The 10,860-nt window shown below is 39.2% G+C and overlaps 1 protein-coding gene across 1 annotated transcript; it reads left to right on the forward strand.

Moving 5' to 3' along the window:
• The first annotated feature begins 6,924 nt into the window (after nt 1-6,924).
• On the forward strand, nt 6,925-8,715 carry LOC143883637 (transcription factor MYC2-like). The gene has a single exon (XM_077386980.1). The coding sequence runs from the start codon at nt 7,054-7,056 to the stop codon at nt 8,350-8,352; it is 1,299 nt and encodes a 432-aa protein (XP_077243095.1). The 5' UTR covers nt 6,925-7,053; the 3' UTR covers nt 8,353-8,715.
• The last annotated feature ends 2,145 nt before the right edge of the window (nt 8,716-10,860 follow it).

Here is a 10,860-nt window from a genome sequence, read left to right on the forward strand (position 1 = left end):
ATTTTTTTTTCTTTATATAACAGAGGAACCAGAGAGAGAGAGAGCCGGGCCAAACTTTCCAAAATCCTCCTCTTCTATGCTTTTATTCCTTCTTTATCTCTTTTCTTATGGGTGCTAAAAAGAGTAATAATCATATGAAAATAAAGAAAGAGCTGGGTTGCTGCTTTTTTTCGTTTGTTCTTTTTTTTTTTTTTTCAGCCATTCACTTAGCCATACACCTCCCATCCGTGTGGCAATTTAAAAATAGAAAGATTCCAAATGGATCATCTCTTGCTTGCCCCCTTTTTTTCTCTTTTCAATCAATGGACATCCCAATTGCTATTATATAAATATATATATCTATATATATCAAAGATAGCTGCTGCCATGTTGGGGAAGTTACTGTTTCCATGATCTCTATCTTTAGCAAAGACATTCATCCTCTTGATACTAATTTTGGAATGATCTTGGATGGACCCAACTGTTTTGCTCAAAACCCATAATTATATAAACGTCCATATCTTCCCACTTTGGCAATAGTGGGCCCTACTTTCTTTATTTAAGAGATGATCCAAATCGCCCATTTGCTGGGTTACACATATGTGGTCGTCCCTCTTATCCAGGAAAAGGAATAGTAATTTCCAATGTGAGAGCTCTTACCTTTAGCTAGTTTTCAATTTTCTTCTTTTGCTTTCTTTCTCTTTAGTTACTAAATTAGATTAGCTTCTAATTAGGATTACTTGCAAAGCAAGGCATGCCATTTTGTATAAGGTAGATCTTTCAAGACTCTTCTAGAAGCTCTCGCACAATAGAAATAACATATATATGAAAGATTCCCGTCCAAAAAGGACTGCCCAACATTGGAGTTCGTTTTCGACCTATTTAGCGGCAGAATCAGGAAAAGTCATGAACAAGAAAGTTGTAGATTTTTTTGACATGTTCGAAACAAGTAAAATTACAAAATCTTTTGACTAGAAGGTAAAAAGTTATGGTCATTTTAGTAACTTGATCATATTAGCCCTTTCTAATTATAAGTCTTCCTTCCTTTTTCTCTTTATTATTTTTTTCAAAACAAATATGATGTTACCAACCACCTCATCCAATGTTGGACGTTTTTGCATGTTGCCTCCCCATGGATGAGTCCATATGGGCCTCTCACATGGGCTTTCATCTAATTGGGCTTTTTATGCATTTTTTTGGAATTTTTTAACAAAAATTTAATAAAATCTCATTAAATCCAAATTTTTACGAATGAACCCAACCCATTTGACATTCATGGTGCACCCCTCAACTCATGATTGAGCCACCCATTTTAGAAAAAATAATTTACCGGACCAAAATGCCCCCATTTGATAATACACCTAAAGGCAACTAAAAATGTTTTCAAATTGGATTACCCCTAAAGGGAAAAGTTAAAAGTATAAAGTTTTCAAGGAAAACCTTAAAAATAGCAACTTTTTAAGTTCGCTTCTCTAGGTGGACAAGATCAAACATGATCATTTGGCATTCCCTTAAAAATCCGCATCATGCCCTCGACACAAAATTTCCAAGTCAAGTTAAACCCCTAAGAGTTTCTAAATTTAGCAGGTTTTTAAAAACTCATGAAATCATCTAAGACTCCTTAAACACACTCTAAAGGTCAAGTGAAACACATTGAAAATGACCAAATTACCCCCGATGTGCAAAATAGGTGAAAATAGGAAAAATCCTAAGAAATTCCAAAAATGGCAGATTTTTTCACTTGATTAGAAACTTAAATTCTCATCTTCCGGAGACCATTGGAACACCCTAGAAACTTTTAGGATTGCGAATCAACTTCAAAACACCTAAAATGAGATGAAATCTACCCTAAAATGTATGGATGCCTAATCTAATGCAGAATACGGACTCGATACTTGACAAACCAACTAAATCTTTCGCTTTTTAAAGCGTAACAAGATGGGGGTATCTACACATACTACCTTTAAGTGTTTATACGGCCTTTCATCATATAAATTCTCCGTATTTGAAGCTAATTTTAAGAAATCAAATCTTATCCGTTTCGCTGGACTTTGGAATCATTAGAAAGGTTTTTTATTACCTATCGAATGAGCTCAAGATCATGCAATTTGGATGCAATTTGAGGAAGTTATGGACATTTTACGAATATGATGTCTGCCTGTTACATGATTACTATTTTAGGATTATTGTAATCATGTTTTAGATTTTATTTGAGTTATTTTAGATGTACGGATTACATTAGTTATTGAGGTCTTAAGTTAGTTATTAGGATTTCGTTTCTAATAAATAGTTATTATGAAAGTATTGTAATGGACTTCTTTGAATTATTGAATGAAACTTGGCCTTTAGGCTTTTGAGTTCTTTTAGAACTTTTGGGTTGCTAGGATTAGCCCTTGTAGGAGTATTTTTCAGTTTCACTCTAAAGACTCGACTTCGATGGGATTGAAGTAAATCTCACCCCCTTCGATGATAATCAAAGTATTATATTCCTTACGAAGGTGATTAAAGGACATATTTTTCTTGTTTTATCTATTTTCCTTCTGCTGGTGCACATCGAGGAATCTCCTGATTTTTGGACTGCATTAATTTACATAGGGTTGGTGGGACCCACCCTATCAAAACATGGTATTAAATGGTGCACATTCTGTCACGCCCCGAACCCATAATTTGAGGTAAGGCGCACGTGACAGCCGCCACACGCCCAAGGGGTCGCCCCTACAAGCATGCAAGGCTCCTTTACAATCAACTATTCTCAACATTCAGAGCGACTAATAATTGCGGAAATTTTAGTCTCAATTAAGGCTCAAAGGAAATACATATATAGGTCCATAAGTCTAAATCCAACAATACTTATTCGATAACAGTCACCTTAGTAAAATAACAAAAGTCTCTAACTGGATTAATGAAAGAAAGCAAGAATCTCCAAAGCTCCAATCCAAGTGCCTGATCTTAGCAAGTCTACTGCCGCTCCTCTGTATCTGAAAATTGTTAAACCACATAATGAGCTAACAGCCCAGCCGGTTTTCCAAATCTAAGCCAGCTAATAGGAAAACGAAAACAATGTTGTTGCGGAAAAGAAGTAACATGCCATAAAATTTTAGTCTATACAGAAATTGATAAGAAGCAAGAAAATCATTTCTACATAAGCTATATAAGAAAAATACATGCTTTTACAAAAACGGTTCCAACCACTCAGTTATGCAGTTTTCCACTTTGGAAACAAATACTTAACAGTCTTCTCTGTGGCCAATTTCCAACCTTATTGGCAAGTAGCGTAACCCAAGGCGAACACTCGTTCGCAGGACTCACAGGTCCAAAAGCGTGCAATGTAATATTATCAATAGCCAGAGGACTCCCTACTGGCCGCCCGAGATCAACCTTACGGGCAAATAAAATTTGACCGGTCTACGTGATCACGTCCAGTGTACTCACCCAGTGGCAGGTTGGGCACTAGATCCCCACCAGAGATCAACCTTACTGGCGGAATCCATTCCATACCAAGACTGTATACAAATATAGAGAAAAGCAATTTAATGTTTTCAATACCGTGCCATAAATTTTGAAGACGTTTCAAACCATTGGGGGCTCCCCCGTTCCAAACCATTGAAACCATATCATATATAGAAGGCTTTTCAATAGTGTTTCATGCATTTGAGTTTCCAAAATCATGTTAGTCACAAAGATCTTTTTTGTATAAATAAGGAAGCATGTTAAGACTAAAGCATTTCATGGATAATGACAACTCAACCATTTAGTATGACATGCTAAAAGAGACCAGTGAGAAACCTTTTCAAAACAAGTTCCATGTAATGAACTATAATAAAAGCTTGCAACAAATCTAAATATATGCAAATATACGTAATACACTGACATAGGGTAGGATCACCTACCTTAAGCGCAATCTCCAAGAATTACTTTGCAAGGTCAATATTGATGCAGGTGTAACCACTAGCTCAGTTAATACCCAAGTCTAGGGAAGGATCAACTTCTTTAAGGAATTGCATCGAACACCCTATGTAGCATCAAATTCCAGTAAGGATTTTATTCTAGAAGATATCAACTAGTAAAAATCATTTAGGCCTCGGATATGGTTCAAATATGATCACCTAAACCACTAAGCTCCATAGTTTATGATAAAAGCCAAAGGTCAAACTAAGGAATTCAACTTCCTGGACATTTTAGTACCCACAGCTCAATTGGAGACATCATAACCAATGTTGGTTCTATTATTAGAGAATAGCCATAAGGCATAGCATGATGATCTGAACCGTCCAATTCATGCCTAGGGTAGCCAAATGCCTTATGGAGTGAAATTAATTCACTTTTGGTTCCATTTATGAAAACTTAATGATCAGCTATAGTGGAAATTGAGAGGGCTTTTACAATCAATTTGTACTGTCCAAAGAAGACATTTAAATTAAAATGCCGCCTTTAAACAATGGCTAGGGATTTGTTAATTTTTAAGACAAATTACAATTTTTGAAGCTAAGTCTCAAGATTAACAAAAAGATCCCCCCTAAAGCATAGAGAGATGAGAAAGAGATTGGTGGATGAAATGAAACCTAGAGTTATCGGACTGTTGAGGTGGAAGGTTACTCACCTCTCGCTGCAAAGACCAAGCAATAGTAGGCTTTTTCCCGGTTGAGAAGGGACGGTGACAACCAATTGTGGTCGTAATAAAGGTGACTACAGGTATGAGATAGAGGGTCCAAAGACAGCAAGCTTCCTCTTGCAATTCCCACCAAAGAGGACACAGAACTGCCAAGGTATTTCAGAACCCCAAGAGAGGAGGCTAAATAATGCAAATGAATGGCGGACGGGGCTGAAACAACTAGCAACAGGGGCTGCTTGTATTGGATTAGAATCCAATAGCATTAAACTATAGGTGATGTTGTAGATGAGGGCATAACACAAGGTGGTTGCTGTCATTCAAGGAAGAGGGGGAAAATGATGCCTTGAAAGAGAACTAATCTAGTCTCTGATATTATCTTCAATTGAGAGAAAAGACCAACAATGGTCTCTTGTCCAAAGTCAATCCTCTTCATACATGCTAGGTGACTCATTTTTCCATAAGGCTTGATTTGTAAGAAAGGAAACTGCCTTGATCGACCATGCAACAATTAAATTTGATTTGGCAAAATTTCCTTCCTTGCATATGACAAAAAGGTAAGCAATTTAATTGGGTTAGGTAACTTGCCTTCCTTGCCCATGGCCAACCCAACACACCAACCCAAATTGCCTTGCTTGCCCACCATGCTATATTTAGTTAAGAAATTAATTGGCTATTCTTATGGCAACAAATCATGGCCATCCAAATTTCAAAGAAGGCACTAACGGATTTGGTCATCTCTCCTACTTTCCCTTTATAAACAAGATTGATATGGGAATATCATTCTTTACACTTTCCTTTAAGAACTTCTATTTAGGATCCTACAGTACCTTACTAGTCCAATAATCATCATGGCCTTTAAAAATTACAACACTTCTAATTCAATTTCTAGTCACCGAAATTGAAATCCCTAATGAGCACACAAAAATCTTGTCCTTACTTTATTTATGGCATTTGTTTAAAAGCATAGCTACTTTTAATAAAACATGAGATACACGATTTGATAGTGACACCCATTAGAAAGCAAATAGCTAATTTGATAAGGACAACTATATATAAAAAAAAGGGAAAATTACATTTACACCCTCTCTAGTTTCTGACACATCCACTTCCACCCCTATATTTTAAAACGTAACAAATACACCCCTGTAGTTTCAATTTGTTTAAGGTAGGCCCCCTCAGCTAAAGGTTCATCCATAGATTGAAGGGTTAGGATGATCCGATGGAGCTAATTGTTTTGGCACACCCTATCTATGTCAGGACCCATCAAATGAACGCTTTGGATCATCCAAACAATGTGGGCGCACATTATTTGGATGATTTTTTGGTAGTGTTTGGATTCGGGTATGGGCCCACATTATTTGGATGATCCAAAGCGTTCATTTGATGGGTCCTGACATAGATAGGGTGTGCCCAAAAAATCAGCTCCATCGGATCATCCTAACCCTTCAATCTATGGACGAACCTTCAACTGAGGGGGCAAACCTTAAACAAATTGAAACTACAGGGGTGTATTTGTCACGTTTTAAACTATAGGGGTGGAAGTGGATATGTCAGAAACTAGAGGGGGTGTAAATGTAATTATCCCTAAAATTATTACTTAGAACCGGGTATCACACCTTCCCTATGCATGGGGCTTGGGTAGGGATGGGCCAACTCATGGGTGTAAAATGATGGCCCCATGCACCCTATGCAAGGGTTTAGGTGGAGATGATGGGTCCAAACATATCAAAACATAATGCAAAAACTGATGGCACCAACACGCTGCCTTGCATGAGGGGTGAAAAATTCATTGCAGGAAAAATTCCCGTAAATTGTTTTGATGATCCCGTAAATTTTTTGGGCCCACATTGTTTGGATGATCCAAAGGGTTCATTTGATGGGCCCTGACATAGATAGGGTGTGCCAAAAAAATTAGCTTATCTGATCCTCCTAACCCTTCAATATGTGGACGAACCGGCAACTGAGGGGGCCTACCTTATACAAATTGAAACCACAGGGGGTCTATTTGTAACTTTTTAAACATTAGGGGTTAAGTTGAATGTGTTAGAAACCACAGGGGGTCTAAGTGTATTTTTTCCTTTAAAAAATAATGGACAATACAGGATGGCACCATATAAAATCTCATAAAAGAAAATGAACGAGGAAGGATTAGATATATGGGGGTCTCAAAAATCCACTACAATAATTGAAGATAAAAAAACATGTGCTTCTTTTTTCTTTTTCGTTTTTGGGTAGGTAGACATGTGCTTCTTTGGCCGCATATTTCTACTACAAACTCACCATATAATCCTTTCAGTTTCAACCCATGTGCTATAATCGTGCCCAATTGTGAGGACTCCATCTATTTCCTCAAATTTCTCTTCACTTATTCTATTTTGGCTTGTCTCGCACGTTAAGCTTGTTTTTTTTGTCGAAGGGATAAAATAAAAATCCCCTCTTTCCGTTTCAGAAAACCAAACACCATGGAACAATTCACCTCTTCTTCTTCACCCACCCAGACCTTTCTCTCTCCGCTACAACTCCAACAAAGCCTCCAATACATCGTACAGAGCAGACCTGAATGGTGGGTCTACGCCATTTTCTGGCAAACCACTAAAGATAGCAACGGGCGTTTGGTTTTGGCATGGGGAGATGGTCATTTCCGAGGCACCAAAGCTGCGAGAAAACCCAACGAAGAACAGCAGAAATTAAGGTTCAATTCCTCCAGTGCCAGTTCCATGGACGGAGACGTTACAAACGCAGAATGGTTTTACGTTGTGTCGCTCACACGAACTTTCACAGAAGGAGACGGAATTCCCGGCCATGCTTTCAGTTCAGGAACCTCTGTTTGGTTGACTGGCCACCGGGAACTTCAGATATACAATTGTGAGAGAACTAGGGAAGCTCAGATGCATGGGATCGAGACTCTTGTTTGCATCCCGACTGCAAATGGAGTTCTTGAGTTGGGTTCTTTGGATCTTATCCGGGAGAACTTGAGCCTGATGCAACAAGCCAAGGCTTTGTTAGGATCTGACAAACTTGAATTCATCTCAAAACCGAGTCAAGTACCCCAAACCTTGCTAACTCATATGCCCCAACCACAAATGACCTTGCCTCATATTTCAAGGGTCGAAGAAGAGAAGCAGCATGATGAGCAACAAGAAGTGAAGGGAAGGAAAGAATTGCCCACCTCATTGGTCGAGTCGGAGCATTCGGCGGGCTCGGGAGGGGTTGAGAAAAGGATGAGGAAAACGAGAAGAAGAAAACCAGGGAACGGGCGAGACAAGCCATTGAACCACGTGGAGTCAGAGAGGCAGCGGAGGGAAACGCTGAACCACCAGTTCTACGCGCTCCGAGCCCTGGTCCCAAATGTGTCGAGGATGGACAAGGCCTCGTTGTTGGCTGACGCGGTCTCATACATCAAAGAGCTCAAAGGGAAGGTGGACGAGTTGGAGGGCGAGTTGCAGAAAGAATCAAGAAGGGCGAAGGAAGATAAGGTTGTTGTTGTAGGTGGTGATGAGTCGGTTAGGAGGAACTTGACGGCAGAAGTGGAGGTGAAGATTTTCGAATCGGATGGCATGATCAGAGTTCAATCAGAGAATTTTAACCACCCAATGGCGAGGGTGATGGATTCTCTTAGGGAGTTGGAGTTGCAAGTCCACCATGCAAGTGTTACGTGTGTGCAGGAGCTCATGCTTCAGGATATTGTTGTAAAGCTTTCTGGTGATAGGTTGCATAGTGAGGAAAGCTTGAAAGCTGCTCTGTTTAGAATTTTTGAGTAGATGTAGATTTTCTATCCATAGTTTTAAAAATCTCTGTGTAATCGTGGACCCCCCCCCAAGTCGACTCCCTTTTACCTTGGCCGTGTTTCTGCGTTTTCTCCTAAAAAGTTAATACCCTCCCGAGTTATGACAGCATCAACCAAATACTCAGCCGTGTCAACCAAGTACTCGACCGCATCATGTCGAGTCGACTTGTACTTTCTACGGCCACGTTTTGACTTGCATCAGCAGTTTTAAAGGTTTTTGTGTCTTTAGTTTTGTTTAGGTTTTCATAGTGGTAATAGAACAGGTAAGTTGTAAAGGGCTGCAGATTAAAAAACTTCTCTTGCTCAAATTAGCTCGAAATACCAAGGTAGATGTTGATGGTTTTGTGAGATGTGTGCAGATTGAACAAAACTCATTTCGGTGCTTACATGGAGTTGAAATCTACCAAAAGGATTTCTTGAATTCTGATTTTGGGAAGGGGAATGATAAAGCGCCCCCTTTACCGATTGTGAAGCTTCGTAACCGGCAGTCTCTCTCTCTCTCTCTCTCTCTCTCTCTCTCTCTCTCTCTCTCGCAATTTCCCATGCTTCTCTCTCTCTCTCTCTCTCTCTCTTGCAATTTCCCATGCTGGTTACTCATGGAAAAGGAGATGAAGAGGAGATTTAGGCCATGTTTCGCAACCATGAATTTTTTTTCATGATAAATTACTTTCTCAAGTGGTGAGAGAGCAGCGAGAGGGTGGGAGAAGAGACTTTAAGACACGAATGAGTAGAGGGTGAGAAGTGACTAAAAAACAAGGAACAAAATTATACTTCGGGTGGAGATTTGGGCAGTGATAAATCAACCCACATATAAGGTAGTGCTTAGAGAGAGAGAGAGATGGGGGTCGATTTAAGATATTAGGGGGCTGATTTATCACTAACTGGAGTTTTTTATTTGATTGTGTTTAGGCTTTTCTTACTCTCTCCCCACTCTCTCCCTCTCGTGTCTATCCCTCTCCACCTTTGGGTAAGCTAATATTCCATGAAAAAAATCATCGTAACCGTGTAGAGGGTGAGAAGTGACTAAAAAACCAAGGAAAAAATAAATTATCCTTCGGGTGGAGTTTTTTGTATCATTGTTTTTAGGCTATTCTTGCCCTCTTGTTAGAGTTAGTGCCCTAAAAGCCAGTACATTTCATATATCATGTCACATTAACATTAATAAATGTATAATTTAATAAAGTCTAATGTAATATATAATTGAATATGTGTGATGTGCTTGTTATTCATCACATATTTGTCCTTAGGTAGCAAAATAGGAGTACCATGCTCAAGGATTCATAGATCCTAGGGAGCAGGGAGATATCGTATCCCAGTTCTTTGCAGACTTTAAAGGTTCTTGGTTGGGGTCAAGATTGGACATCTCTTTCTGTACACAACCAGCACTAGTCTTGCCTACCTGCACGCGTCGTGCAGTGGCTTATCTCAGTCATCACTTGGGTAGTGGGCCCTAAGCAAGAAGAGTGGGTGTGATGATAGGATCATGCACTGAACAGGATCACACTAGAATAAGTTGTGGACAAGAGTTGGTAAGGTTATTCTACTAGACAGGACCCTTTACATGTCCTTAGACCTGAGGGGTCATATTTATGTGGTCCTGGCCTAGATTCTTGGTCTATCTAACCATGGTCCTTCTATGGGTTATCAGAGGGTAGTACTAGAGTCTTGGACAAACCCAAGAAGCTGATAATGATACTCGACATTGAATTCTCCACCCCTATTTAAGGGAATATCATCTACAGTTTCGGTCAGAGCAGTAGGCCTATAAAATAGCTTGGCCAAGCGGATTTAATAAATAGTTTATCAAATGTTTTATGAAAACATGTTTTTGAAATGATTTTGCAAATGCATTTGCGGGCCCTAACTGCTTGACTGGAAGGTATACCACGAGTGGGTCCAGGGTGTAGTAGTTGTCCACTCCCCGTAGGAGCCAACTCAGTAGATGAAGAATGGAGAAAGGACTTGCACATATTATGATGTGATTAGGGGTATGATGATTTGATGGTCATCTTCAGGATTACGTCTCGATGGAGGCCACTAATTCAATGCGATTGCAGTTGTTAACTACGGAGCAAGATCGTAGTGGGGCCCATCATTGAGTTCTGGAGGATCGACCGAATGATCCCTATAAGGATCTCACTCACAACTCGAATGACCCATTTATGTCCTTTGGATAAGGGTCCCGCATTTATTAGATTGCATGGACGGACTAGATTCGTCGCATTTGATGCGAGGGAAAATATTTGCATAGTTCCTTTGCTGTATACACGTCATAAGACACATTTGGAATACCCAAAGTGTTAGTTGTTAACTTAGGGGTATTTTTAAAATTATAGAATATTATGTTTGGAGCTTTTATCCCATTGGATGGGAGAAAATAAGTTTATTTAATTTGAAAAATTAAATAACAACCTTATATATGCGTTTTATTAAAACATTCATATCTCTCTCATCTCTTGGGAAAAATGAGTGTGTAAGTACT

This window comes from Tasmannia lanceolata, unplaced genomic scaffold (assembly GCF_043159265.1).
Source record: "Tasmannia lanceolata isolate RefF3 unplaced genomic scaffold, GAP_Taslan_0.1 ptg000008l, whole genome shotgun sequence".
NCBI lineage: Eukaryota > Viridiplantae > Streptophyta > Magnoliopsida > Canellales > Winteraceae > Tasmannia > Tasmannia lanceolata.